This window comes from Nicotiana attenuata, chromosome 8 (genome assembly GCF_001879085.1).
Source record: "Nicotiana attenuata strain UT chromosome 8, NIATTr2, whole genome shotgun sequence".
NCBI classification, from domain to species: Eukaryota; Viridiplantae; Streptophyta; class Magnoliopsida; order Solanales; family Solanaceae; genus Nicotiana; species Nicotiana attenuata.
This window is the reverse complement of record NC_031996.1, coordinates 7,569,987-7,583,871: the sequence shown is the minus strand read 5'-3', so window position 1 is coordinate 7,583,871 and position 13,885 is coordinate 7,569,987. Positions and strand designations below refer to the sequence as shown.

Here is a 13,885-nt window from a genome sequence, read left to right as displayed (position 1 = left end):
TATACAGTCTAAGCCGAAGACTAGTATAGACTGAGGGCGGTGGTAATGATGGGAGTGACAAACGAGCAGTCGGGTCAGATATGAACAGGTCGAAAACGGATAATACAAGCCCGACTCATATTTAATACGAATATAGAATGAGTTAATCGACGGATACTAAGGATATCCATATTATATTATCATGACTTCTTGAATATGATCACTTTCAAGATATTTTCTAGTCTCCCAAACTTGAGGAACCCCCAATCTGAGTATTTGTTAATGTAAAAATTAAACCCATTGATTATCTATTTTTTAAGTGAAAAATATGGATCTTATCCATATTTGATCAATTTTTAAATAATTCATTATCCAACTCGTTTTTTAGTGGATAATATGAATGGATAACTATTGTTTTTATCCATTTTGCCACCACTAGTGGCAACTAAATGGAATTAGAGAGACACAACACTATTCAGTGTTAGAACGTGAACTTCATCCATAATCATGTTTTCAAATAGAAAAACAAGTTTCATAAGTTCTACAATCACGCTAGAGTAAATTTGAAGCTTTTAATTTGGACTTGCTAAACTTTGATAATTTACTAGTTTCCTCGTTGCAGATAAACAGTTGCAACTTGCTAGAAAAACGACAACTAAAAGGGCAGCCCGGTGCTCTAAGCTCCTACTATGCGCGGATCCGGGGAAGGACCGGACCATAAGGGTCTATTGTACGCAGTCTTACCCTACATTTCTGTAAGAGGTTGTTTCCATGGCTTGAACCCGGAACCTCTTGGTCACATGGAGACAACTTTACCAGTTACGCCAATGCTCCCTTTCAAACAAAACGACAACTAAATTCAAATCATTCTGGATTATGATCACCAAGGTCAAATGATATGTAGTTTCATGCACATGTACTACTGCGCGCACTTTTCTGAGAATATAACAGCGGGGCTACCTTCTATTGGATCACAAAGCCATTACTGAAATGGTAAATCTTCTCGCGTTTGCGAATTTTGAAGTGATGAATGCTTTTCTTCAGACAGTCAGCAACTGCACTGGAATGAATAATACCACCCATGAGACAGCAACAACAGGACAATAGCCAATTCCACATAGAAACTTCAATTGAAGAGCTCTGTGTTCACCCAGTCCCTAACAATTGAAGAGCAAAAGCAGAAAACACACGTGACTCTTAGAAAGAATGCAGATATTGGCGAGTTCGATCAGTCTACAGTGTAAAGCTCTTACTTGCTAATGTCATCAAGGTGGTCATCGAAATCTATAATATCCTTCCATTTGCCTGATGAAATGTAATCTAGAAGGACAATATTTGCTGATGGCTCTTTAATTTTCAAACGGATGATTCCATCTGATCCCACTAGTTTCCAACTCCTAGATGCATCCTTGGTGTAAAGCTGAACAAGAAGCAAAAGGCATACATTAATGGAACTACTTTAGAGGCATGAAAAACTTATTGGAGGATATAATTACAACATTACTGAAGAGGATCATAGTATACTAGCAAGACAAGTAAATGACCAAGACACAGAGAACTATCAAGAGCAATGTAAAAGTAATGAATAGGATTTTTTACCAACAAATACGGGGGACCACAACCAATCTTGAAAAAATTCAAAACCACTTTGTATTTGCTTGCTATGTTGCGCGGACTCTCCAAAATGTTGCCGCACCCGTGTCGGATCCTCCAAAAATATACTACTTTTGGGGGATCTGACACGTATCCAGCGACATTTTCGGAGAGTCGGAGCAACATAGTTTGCTTGTATTTCATGAAAATTGGAGGCATGGGGGAACACAGATAATAAATATTAAAATGGAATAGAGACTGAGCAATGTTAAAAAGCTGGACAACAAGTTATATCGACCCCCATAGAGTGTCAAGTATTAACTAACAAAAGTCAACAAAAAAGAAATCATTGGGAACACAAATTAGTGAACTGGTTGCAAAACGAATACATTTAAATAGAAGTATGATAAAGCACAAAATTCTCCAATTAAAAAATGATGAAGCATAAATTTTGAGCTCAATTTTACCTTATTCATCAAGGATTCCTAAACTATACTCAAGCAAATGGAAAATGTGAATGTAATGAAATCTAAAGCTTGAGTTCCAGGTTAATGGTCATAAAGACTTTTATAACCTTTAGCAGGAAGTCATAAGCTAATCAACCCAGACCATTTTATATTTTCAAATGCAGATGAAACCACCCTTAGACTTAATACTAGGACGATCCAAGAACCTATTCGTTGGAACCAAAATATTGATCCCAGAATGCTAAAAATAAAAGGTATACCTTATGGAAAGAAGATAGAACAAGCCAAGACGAACATTCCATGGAGACCTTGACACTTTCATACAAACTAGAACTTTCTGTGATAACGAACTTTGACATAAAAACTAGAACTATTCACCAGAAACCACATGATGGGCAAAATGGTTACTTGTCCACCATCCGTAAAAACATTTTGAGGGGAACGATTAGGAAATGATCAAAAGTAATGTAGCACAAGGAAACGAGTAATTACCATCTGCAATCAAATAAAGGGAGAAAGAAAATGCTAAAATCCATGCGGTTAAGCTTCAATTCAAAAGCCCAATGGCTCCGTAACACTTATGTACTGACCTGCATTACAGGACTCCTGTCTTTCCCCTCTTTTGATAAAGCTTCAAACTTCTTGTTATCCAACTGAAACAGTAAAACTCTCAGATTAAGCATTTTGTTAACAACAATTTAAAGATCCAAACTTTTCAATTAACATAAGAAAAACAAAGGATTTTCAGGTACCAGGAGCACAGCAGCTTGAGGGAAATACCGGTAAATGTGATCTGCAATATTCTTAGCAACATTTCCGAGCTCAGAATCTTCAAATCCCTCATTGGCGTGAAAATAACCAACAATACTTAAACCTTTATCACAATAATACTCCTCTATCTGTCCAAATAAAACAAAATCACAATCCTAAATTAAACACAGAACTTAGAGGCCGATCAAAAAGATTTTCCGTCAGCAAGTGCGAAGTATCACAATATATACACACACACAAAAATTCATATATAAACACAAACGCACATATTCTCAGAGGCAGATCCAATATTTTAAGTCAACTCCGTGTATGTATAATTGATGTAGAGTTTAAGTTCTATGCCTGATAGTATAAAAAATAATTTCAAAATCAGTTAATTGGAGGTAATTCTATTTCACATTGATTGATAACCTAGAATAAATGATAAATAACTTATTATAATAGGTTAAATTACATATACTGGTGTAAGAATTCAAATTCAATACATTGTTGTTGTAGATAACTTAAATCCATTGTATATGAGTTTAAGTTCTACGCGCTGACAGTGCAAAAAATGCTTACATCAATAGGTCACTTAAGAGGTAATTGCAGGTAACTTTATTAACCGAACTGATGGTGTAAAAAAATCAAAGGACGGACAGCGTAATGCATTTATATGCCAATAAAATTTAACATGTTATATCATGTTACTTATGATTTATTCTAAGTTATCAATGAATACTTAGTAAATAGAATTAACTTAAACTCTCACTTAAATCGATTGTATATATACACAAATAAGATGTTCAAAAACAAAAAAATATATACAGTTGCAACTGAACGCAGTGAATGTTGTAATATTAAGTGTAGTGACGAACCATAATTAGGGCAATTTCGATGGGAGGAAGGACGCCAATTTGCGAGTGGAACAAGGGACCACACTTTCGACGGCGTCGTCGCCGGAGATGCGGCCGAGGAGGACGCCGTCGGTTTTGTGCTTCAGCGCGTGGAGGATCAGCTTGATGTAAGCGTTTTGGTGAATCTCGTATGTTGATGCGATCCCCATTACAACAACACAAGCAGAGAAAATTAATGCTCTGTTTTATAATTTAGAATGTCAGAAGTGTTCTACTACTCTCCTTTAGGAATTTTTGTAGTTTTTGGAGGACTTTTAAGGGAGAAATGTATTCTACAAAACAATGTGTGTGTGTGTATATATATATATTCGTATTTAATATATGTTATTTCGGTTGACCAATCAAATTTCATATTTTGCCAAAAATTGGCATCCTATAAAAATTCATAATAGGAATTGGTAATTTTTTAGCCTTATATTAGGTTTGGCAAAGATAGCCCTAAACAATTGGCATTATATAGCTAAATCCTAAAAAAAAACCTACTCTCTTTTATATTCTCTCTAAAAAAAAACTACATGCTTATTTTGGTTTCCCTCCCCCTTTTTCTCTTTATATTTCTTCTTCTATCTCTTCTCTTTTGCACTCATAGTTTAGCAAAAAATTCTTGCATATTATGCAAAAAAAAATCAGTGGGATGAAAAGGTAAGGTTGATCTCACATCAGAGAAAACCAGAAGCAAAAACTAAGAGAGAAAAAATATATTTTAACTTTGTTTTTCTTCTCTTTTTTTTTTTTGTGATAGGATTGAATGAGTGGGGTGTGATTGAAATTGGTTGAAAATAACGAGGCTATATACAAAATTTCAGCAAGATTAGCAAAAACTAAGAGAGAGAAAATATATTTCAACTTTGTTTTTTTTCTCTCTTCCTTTTTGGTTTGATTGAATGAATGGGTACGATTGAAATTGATTGAAAATACCTAAACGTGGCTATACACAAAATTTGAGCAAAAATATAAGTGATTTAGACTGGCGGACAAAAAATCAGACCTAAAAAACCAACTGCGATATGTGTATATCACATTGTATATCATGTATATTAGTGTATATCACACACAAATTTTTAAGGGCGTCTGTGTATATCACTTTGTATATCGGTTTACAACACAATTTTTGGATGCCCGTGTATATCACATTGTATCTCGTATATAATACAAATTTTCATGGATATACACAGATACATATAATATACATGAGATATCACTGATGTACATAAAAATAAAAATATAATTGTGAGAGTAAATAATATTTTAGTATACAAAGAAAAATAATTTTTGATGTACACAAAGAAGAAAAATAAACTTATGATATCTATTTTGGTATACATATGTCCGATGTGCTATACACTGTGATATACAAATACTATAATATTTTTATTGCAATATATTGATGTAAAGGCAACAATAACTATATATATAATTTTATATTATTGATATACAAAGAATAATATTATTTATATACAAAGAATGATAATAAAATTTTAATATACATGTTGGTATAAACAAAGAAGAAGAAAAAGTTACGATATACATATTATTATTGTGATATACATTTATTGGCTATTTGATGCCAATATCTATAACTAGGGCTATTTTCTGCCAATTATATGAGTATGTTGTTATACCATGCCAAAACCCCTTTTAAGTTCCAACCCTTTGAAATGAGAAATCGTTTGGGCTGTAAATTGGGCCTTATATGGCGCCCATTCAATGAAGGGGTCCAAAAAGTGTAAAAAATTGCACAGGGCGCCTTATTTGGTTGTCCCATTTAATCTGTACCCACTTTTTAAATATTTTTAATAATTAGAACTCAAAGTTTAACTAACTTTAGGCTTTTCTCTCCTCTTTCTTCTTCTTCTTGCTCGGGTAACAATGATTTTATATGGTGTTTGTGAACATATTTTAAGGTAGTTTATGATGTTTTACAATTGTGAAATGTTGTGACGCTTTAGTTTTTTACTATTGTTTAGGGTTTCTTCTTCTTCTTTTTCTTAATTGCAAAATGGATTCGTTATATTTATTGTTGTTTTAACAAATTGATGATTGAGTTTGTTCTTGATGACATTTGGAGGTTATGTTTCAAATTTGAGCTCATTTAGAGTCAATTTAGGTGTTAAATCTTATATTGAATGGTCAAAAATCGAAGAACAAATTTTTATTTTTGGGCAATTTGCACTTCAGGCCTATTTGGCCTTAAGTGCATGAAAACATTGATTGCACTTCAGACCTTTTGGTCTTAAGTGCATCTGAAGTGCAAAATTTTCACTTTAGACTTATTGGCATTAAGTGCATGAAACTATTGGTTGTACTTCAGATCTATTTGGTCGTAAGTGCATCTGAAAATGTAATTTTTTCACTTCAGACTTATTGGTCTTAAGTGCATGAAACCATTGGTTGCACTTCAGACCTATTGGTCTTAAGTGCATCTGAAGTGCAATTTTTTCACTTCAGGCCTCTCTGACCTTAAGTGCATGAAAATATTTATTGCATTTCAGACCTATCTGGCGTTAAGTGCATCTTAAGTGCAATTTTTGCACTTTAGACTTAATTGGCCAAAAGTGCATTGCACTTCAGACTAAATTTTTTTTAAACTTCAGACTCGATAAGTCTGAAGTTGATGGTAAAGTGGATAGACTTGCAATTTTTTCTCTCAAAGTGGGTTTAGGTTCATTTGTGACCCCAAAATCTAGTATAGATGCAAAAGCCTCCCCCCCCAACGAAACTCTTTTAAGAGCCCTTTTTAAACAACAACAATAAACAAGTATATTCCACAAGTTGGGGCTGGGGAGGGTAGTGTGTACGCAGACCTTATCTCTACCTTGAAGGTGGAGAGACTGTTTTCGGTAGATCCCCAGCTCAAGGAAGGATGAAAAGAAAGCAGTAACAATAGCAAGATATTCGGAAAATATAATGAACAACGTGTAGTAATACAAATTTACCAATATTAGAATACAAGGCTAATTACTAATCCTACTAGTACGTGTAAGACACACACAACTACCTACTAACCTTTTATTCTAATTCTCGACCTCCACACCTTTCTATCAAGGGTCGTGTCCTTATTGAGCTTGAGCAACCAAATTCTGCCTAATAACCTCTCCCCGTTACTTCTTTGCTTTACCTCTCCCTCTCTACTTTTTAAAGGTTTAACTACCTCATAACAACTTTGCTAACCATGATTGCATTCTATATGACTTTAGGCTCTCGCAGAGCCTCACTTTTGAAATTCACTTGAAGGTCCACGAAGAAAAAGAAGCAGCAAGCCAGCAATACCATTAGTTGTCTAAAGTTAGTTAAATTGGCTAAACGTTAAATAGTATTTTAAATGGGGGTGTTCAAAGTGGCTACCTCAATGAAAATGGTCATGAAAAAGCGTCTTTCATCAGCTATACCAGCTTCCACGCAAAAACGGGAGAAATTCAAAAATAGCCAGATTTACAAGTGGTCATTCAAAAATAACCACAATTTCAAAAGTAATTGAAATTTTGCCACTTTTCATGTAAAGATAAATCTTAACAAAAACATTATTCAAAATTCGGAAAATAATCCAGCATAATATACTGTTCCAGTATAATATACTGGAGTTCTAGTATAATATACCGGTCCAGCATAATATGCTGGAAGTTCATACACAGGTGCACCAATCTCCAGTATATTATGCTGGAACTTTCCGCGTGTTGGAGTTCCAGCATAATATGCTGGAAGTTCATATACAGGTGCACGGATCTCCAATATATTATGCTGGAACTTTCCGTGTTGCAGCAAAATAGTGGCTATTTATAGAAAACTTTGCAAATGCTGGCTATTTTTAAATGACCAATCTGAAAACTGGCTAGCCCGTACCAACAAAAAAAAATTTCGACGGTCCTCTGTAGGTAAGATACAGGACGCGCCATCACAAGTAGCCCGTCGAGGTAAAATGGGCGGTAGCATTCTCCACTTTTTGGCCATTTTTGAAATTTTTTAAACTAAGGTGCTACTAAGGAAATATTTGGACAAAATAAGGAGACAAGTCCCATTACTTTAGTTGAAGTCAAAGATACTGTTGACAATAATTTATGGTCAGTGTCTGGAAGTCTACCACACTTTCCCATTTGAGGAAAGCACAATTCCTCATTGCTTTATTTATCTCTGCAACTTGTGTCAGCATATTACATATTCTCCTGAAAATCAAACATTCTTTCCCTGTCAGATTTTGCCAGGTTAAAAAGTCCCCGCTCTCCATGTTCTTGAGAAAGTTTTTTTGACTAGGGTTGACAGCTAAATTCAGTCTTCGAGACCCCATAACATAACATAAGAAGGTCGTGGAGTGCATAAGCCCACTTTCTTGGAATTTTCAGCTCCTTAACTTAACATCCCATAAGTGTCAAAGCTTAGATCTTGTTAATGGAGTTGGTACCTTATTCTGACCCCAAGACTGAATCAAGCAGCTCTAGTCCACCTTGGCAAGAAATGTTCCGATCTGCTTCAATGAAGAAAAGTGACTCACAATTCAAGAATGGTTCCCCACAAACTCCCCCCAAAACCCCAGAAACCAAAGAAAATCAAGATCACAACTTTTTATCAGCTGAATCTCAGGTACGGTTGAAGTGTGTGACCGTCTCATTTATAAGCTTAAGCTGGTAGATAGAGTATACTTTTAATTACTTAAATATATTATGTCTCAATTAGTGGTGGAGTCATCTTAGTCTAATTAAGGGGTCTGCAGAAAATTACACTGCATAGCTAGATAAATTTTTTATCTTTATGTGTATATTCTATATGTTGAATCCTCTTTTGCTTCTTTGTGTATTTACTTCTTTATATTTTGACACTCCTTAGTAGAATTCTTGGCTCCGGCGCTCCACTGGTCTCAACACGCCCCTCATGCCCCTCACATGCTGAGGCGGAGCCATGATTTAAAGCTTATGGATTTAGTATTCTAGTCATTTTAAGTTAATGAGTTCTAAACTAATAATTTGTACATATTAAATAGATTTCTTAAGAAAATATAGAATTTGGTCCAAAGTTACAAGGTTCCGCTGAACCCATACCTTGGTCTCTAGCTCCGCCCCTGCTAACGTGCAGGTCTGATTTTTTTTCATGGCCACACACGTGAGATTCTTTTATATATATGTATATATATAATGGGCGGCAGTGAAACTTGAATCTAGGACCTCTAACTGCTCCAATACCATACTAAGTGTGTAAGCATCTCACTTAAAAGTTTGACCTGTTAGAGATAAGACACTTTTTATAACTTAATTATATTACGTCGCAGCAGGTACGCTTGGCCCTCTATATAGCCATGGCTCATGCCGGTCTTGCATTCACAATTTTCATTCTTTATGCTGTGGGCAAATTGCTTGAAGAATATTTAAGGCCTATTTTGTGGGCAGTGCTTTGCTCAATACCTTTAAGAGGAATTCAGCAAGCCCTTGTTGCATTCTGGTCTGAACCTTTAGAACTAGGCCTTACCGAAACCATTTTGGCTGTCCCGGTTGCTGTATTCAGAGTTTTCGTCGGAACCCTTGTTGATATTAGGGAAATGATTTTCAGGGTTGTTCTTAGGAGACAGAAAGGTAACGCCTCGAAGCGTAGTAGAAGTGGATTTTTTATGTTGTTAAGGTGGTTAGTTTCTTTTTGGGTTTTTGTGATGGCCTATGAGCTAATTGGTGTCTTTGGATCAGTAATGCTTCTTGCGTTGGGATTTATGTTTCCTGCTAATAGTGTGGAGTCTACTATGAGTGCAGTAACATCTTTTAGGAGTCATAGCTTTCGTAGGCTATCGATATCTGCTTTCTTCACTAGAGGGATATTGAAAAGATTGAAAACTATCGTCGCAGTAGGACTGATTGTTGGGTTGAGCGTAGGTTCTTTGGCGGGTACGATTTTCTTCTCTTATGAGATTGGAGTGGAGGGGAAAGATGCTGTTATTGCATTGAAATCCCACGTAGAGGAGAGTAATTATGCGGAGAAAATTGGTGTCAAACAATGGATGGATGAAAATGATGTCCCTGGGATGGTGGATAAGTACACTACTCAATTGTACGAGACTGTATTCTACCAGATAGATAGCTATGCTATCCAATATAACATTACCGAGTTTGTTAGTGGTATCAAACATTTTATCACAAACCCGGGTAATAACTCTTTAGGGCGGTCAACGGCTTTAGCATCCCCCTCTCGGTATACTGCAAAGATCTTGAGCCTAAAAAGGAGGATTAAGGATCGTGAGTGGGGACAAATGTACACAGAAGTCGATGCAATTTTCCGGGAGTTGCTGATCACTAGAGAGGACTTGGTCGAAAAGGCAAAAGGATTTGCCGTTCAAGGAGCAAATGTAATGCAAGGTGTACTTGTTACTAGCACATCTCTTTTAGGTAGTAGTTTACAGGTCATGTTCTCAATCGGGAACTCTATACTTTCCGGAGCTGCAGGTCTTTTCAATTTTCTGTCTCAGTCAATGGTGTTTTTCTGGGTACTTTATTATCTTATCACATCCGAGTCGGGAGGAGCAACCGAACAAGTTATATGTATGCTTCCAATATCACATTCGGCAAGGATTCGATGTGTTGAAGTTCTTGATAAAGCTATTTCAGGGGTTCTTTTAGCAACGGCGGAGATTGCATTCTTTCAAGGATGCTTAACTTGGCTCTTGTTTAAATTATACTCGATACATTTTTTGTATATGTCGACTGTCCTTGCACTTATTAGTCCTCTGTTTCCTATTTTTCCTGCGTGGTTTTCAACTATCCCGGCAGCATTACAGTTAGTGATTGAAGGTCGGTATATATTGGCGTTCAGCTTATCCATTATTCATCTTGTGCTTATGGATTATGGTACCTCTGAAATTCAAGAGGATAACACTGGCTATAGTGTATATCTCACTGGTCTCAGCGTTATTGGTGGAATGACATTGTTTTCTTCAGCAATTGAGGTAAATAACAAGCATCTTTGTCTCTTGAATTTCTGTCATAAATTTGCTCGCATAGTTGCATTTCTTTGGTACCATATGTTGGACGCATTCTCTCCTCTTGTTCCTCTACTTGACCATGAGAAGAAAAAGTGCATAAGAGGTAGGCAAAATATAGCCCCGAGTCACCTATTCCAGTATTAGACAGAAAGGATGCCCGGTGCACTAAGCTCTCGCTATGCACGGGGTCCGGAGAAAGGCCGGACCACAAGGGTCTATTGTATGCAGCCTTACCCTGCATTTCTGCAAGCGGCTGTTTCCACGGCTCGAACGCGTGACCTCCTGGTCACATGGCAGCAATTTTACCAGTTACGCCAAGGCTCCCTTTTCAGTATTAGACAGAAAGGAAGCTTTTAATTTCCTTTTTCTATTTCAAAAGCTGTGAAAACAACATGAAGGGAAGGACAAATAATTCCCCTGAGGAAAGAAACTCACTGCCTTCACCTACAACTTTATTCTTCACTATGTCAACCTTTAGTGTAAGTCATGCCTATGTTTTTCACGAACTGCTGATTCAATGTATAACTAGGATCCTTATATTACTCTAAGAGGGAGAGTCTGCTCAGTTTACTTTAGATGAAAATGGTGCTACCTTGAGATGATCTCCAGCAGTTCAATAGAATACCTTAAATCTTATCTCTGATATAAACGACACTATGAAGAAGTATTAAGAAGAAGCAAAAGAAGAGAAAAATCGAATGCATAGAGTAGTTAGCGTTGTTCTTTATGTAGTGGCACTTCAGGTGCACAGCTCTGCTGTTTTGCCAAGCAAGAAAAGATAAGTCGCCGATCAGCTAGCTAGCTAACGAAATGTGATTTTCCTCAAACTATTAGAAAGAGAATGAGTTATCTTTTCGTTTAATATTTGCTTTGCTTGATTTTAATTGTTCATGGTTATGTTCTGCAGGGAGCGATAATGGGGCCACTAATAACTACTACTGTGATTGGAATCAAAGATTTGTATGTTGAGTTTGTATTGGAAAGACAGAAGGAATAAGTAGAACAAATCCGTGTTTCTAATACCTTCTGGAAAAGTTTTGAAGCCATCGGAAGAAATGCTGCAACTTAGCTTGGTGGAGAGTGTTGGCAACAGCACTGAACCTTTTTCAGGGATCGATGGTTGGCTTAGTTTCTCCATGTCATGGACTTTAACCGCCTTGTTCTCTGCCAATCGGTTTCAACCGTCTTGTTCTCTGCACATTGGCTCGAGGTTTATGTATGTATGCAGAATAAGTTGCTAGCTCATTGGTTACTTTATATTTATGTGTATCATTTTTCCAAATATTTGTTTGATTGTGTGAAGAGAGAGTTATTTACCACCATTTCCACATCTTCTAACTCTTATTGTTGAGTAGAGTTCCATGATGTGTGCTAAGGATCATCTTTCCTTTTTTCTTCTTGGTTCTTGCTGGAAACGAAATCCTGATACATTACTAGCAGCTTGACGTCGAAACATTTTAGTCAATTCTTTTTATCAAAGATTTCTTTTTTAACTCAACTAATTCACCGTGTACCTACTACCTCCGACCAGTATAGGTATCAAGTAACTCGTAACTCCGTTCTAAAAGATGAGAAGAGATCTCTAATGTTTCTTTTCCGTGGGATTTGAATCCCAATTCGCCAGAACTTTCTCATTTCATTGACGATTAAGCCACACCATTGGTTGCTTTCCATAAAAGAGTTATGAGTGCTAACTTTGGCTACGCTGTCAATGTATAGAAGTTAACCTCTTGATAAGATTATAGATGGGACTATAATTCTGCTTTCCCAAGTAACCAGATGCACCTTCCCCCCTCCCCCTAAATCGATTATAATCAGAAGAAAAAGGAATAGGAATCCAAAATTAAATGGTTTTCTCTTATAGCATAAAAGTCTCAAAGCCAAGCTATACCAAGAACTTGACTAAAATATTTTCCCCTGTGTGGCCATATAAAGCAAACCACGACTGCCCTGAACTAGGTAAATTATGGATTTCTAATAGTAACAATGAAAGGAGACGGAGTCATTCGGTTTAATCACAATAAATGCATATTAACCAAAATAGTAATATCACAGTACTTATCTTGACATACAACTTAAGCATCGGTTGATGGTTGTTAACAGGATAATAATACAGACACAGTGCAGAACCACCCGGCATGATAACATAACGAAATAGTCCAGCTGACTTTGATTATATTGATGGTACACTGCATTCTAAGAAGGAATGAGCACATAATATTTGCCAAATCTTGGAGCATTTTCACCCACATCATGTTGTTACTTCATGTATTTCTGAAGAAACTTCCTATGAAAGTCGTTCCGGATAGTGTCATTGATAAAGCGCTTGGCTGCCTTCATTTCACCACGAGCTTGGTTCTTAAAAACCACATCATCATCCCACCTGAAGATAGAGAAACATATAATGGATCAGACGGAAAAAAAATAGCTACAGCATCTTTAAAAAAATAGACAGAATCTTATAAAAGCCAGATCCCGAGGATAAACCTTCTCTTCACACTGAAAGATGTCGGTTGGGCTTGGTGGTTTAACAGAGGATTTCCTCTCAATAGTTCTGCTTCCTTTGCTTTAAGCTCTTCTTCTTGCTCTTGCCTTTCCTGCCAAAGATCACACAATTTCAAAGTGATAACAAGCCATAGTACATCAGATGACTAGTTTGGTTTTAACATGAATGTGAAATTAGTATCTCCCCTTCTAGATTAGCATAAAATCCAATCACATAATGTCATATTTGGACGGCAGCAGGCAAAAATATACAATTGTCAAATAAAGACTCTTCCAAGAGAGATAGAGTTCCATCTGTATAATAATATTAACCTCGAGAAATGAATCTATGCAACCACAAAATTGATATAAAATGTTACAAGTAAATAAACTATGAGCATCTAGTTATACTTACTTTTCGAAGCTTCTCCTCTGCTTTTTCTTTCTTTATCTGTTCAAGCTCTGCCAAAAGAGCTTCTGTATCATCTTCATCGTCGTCATCGTCATCGTCATCACTGAACTCGGGGAAAATAGGTTAACAACTCATAAGTTCCTGAACTCACAGTATTATAAAGTTCAATAGCATATTCTATAAGACAAGAGAAGAAACGACATCAAGGAACCAATGGTACTCCCTCCGTTCCAGTTTATGTGAACCTATTTCCTTTTTGGTCCGTCCAAAAAGAATGACGCCTTTCTAAATTTAGAAACAATTTAGTTTAAACTTCCAATTCTATCCTTAA

The 13,885-nt window shown here is 36.3% G+C and overlaps 2 protein-coding genes and 1 pseudogene across 3 annotated transcripts in view; 1 reads left to right on the top strand and 2 right to left on the bottom strand.

Annotated features, from left to right (window-relative positions):
* LOC109231763 lies at positions 467 to 3,961 on the bottom strand (annotated as a pseudogene).
* On the top strand, positions 7,785 to 12,051 carry LOC109230834. 2 transcript variants are annotated; one of them, XM_019396286.1, is made up of 3 exons: positions 7,785 to 8,281; positions 8,967 to 10,622; positions 11,566 to 12,051. In XM_019396286.1, the coding sequence occupies exons 1-3, from the start codon at positions 8,090 to 8,092 to the stop codon at positions 11,653 to 11,655; spliced, it is 1,938 nt and encodes a 645-aa protein (XP_019251831.1). In that variant the 5' UTR covers positions 7,785 to 8,089; the 3' UTR covers positions 11,656 to 12,051. The 2 variants fall into 2 exon arrangements, with proteins under 2 accessions (XP_019251831.1, XP_019251830.1); XM_019396285.1 differs by having other exon boundaries at positions 8,964 to 10,622.
* The window catches only part of LOC109230833 (protein CWC15 homolog), a 6,311-nt gene continuing 5,089 nt past the window's right edge, over positions 12,664 to 13,885 (bottom strand). The window contains exons 6-8 of the mRNA XM_019396283.1: positions 13,558 to 13,657; positions 13,146 to 13,255; positions 12,664 to 13,041 (exon numbers count right to left, since the gene is read on the bottom strand). Coding sequence (XP_019251828.1) covers positions 12,918 to 13,041; positions 13,146 to 13,255; positions 13,558 to 13,657 — 334 coding nt within the window. The 3' untranslated portion in view covers positions 12,664 to 12,917. The remainder of the gene's footprint in view (positions 13,042 to 13,145; positions 13,256 to 13,557; positions 13,658 to 13,885) is intronic.

What these genes read in the sequence shown, in the direction of transcription:
- LOC109230834 (XM_019396285.1), top strand. Translation starts at nt 8,090, where the DNA reads ATGGAGTTGGTACCTTATTCTGACCCCAAGACTGAATCAAGCAGCTCT. An exon ending in TTTTATCAGCTGAATCTCAG is followed by an intron (nt 8,282 to 8,963) that starts GTACGGTTGAAG and finishes ATTACGTCGCAG; the next exon opens with CAGGTACGCTTGGCCCTCTA. An exon ending in TGTTTTCTTCAGCAATTGAG is followed by an intron (nt 10,623 to 11,565) that starts GTAAATAACAAG and finishes TATGTTCTGCAG; the next exon opens with GGAGCGATAATGGGGCCACT.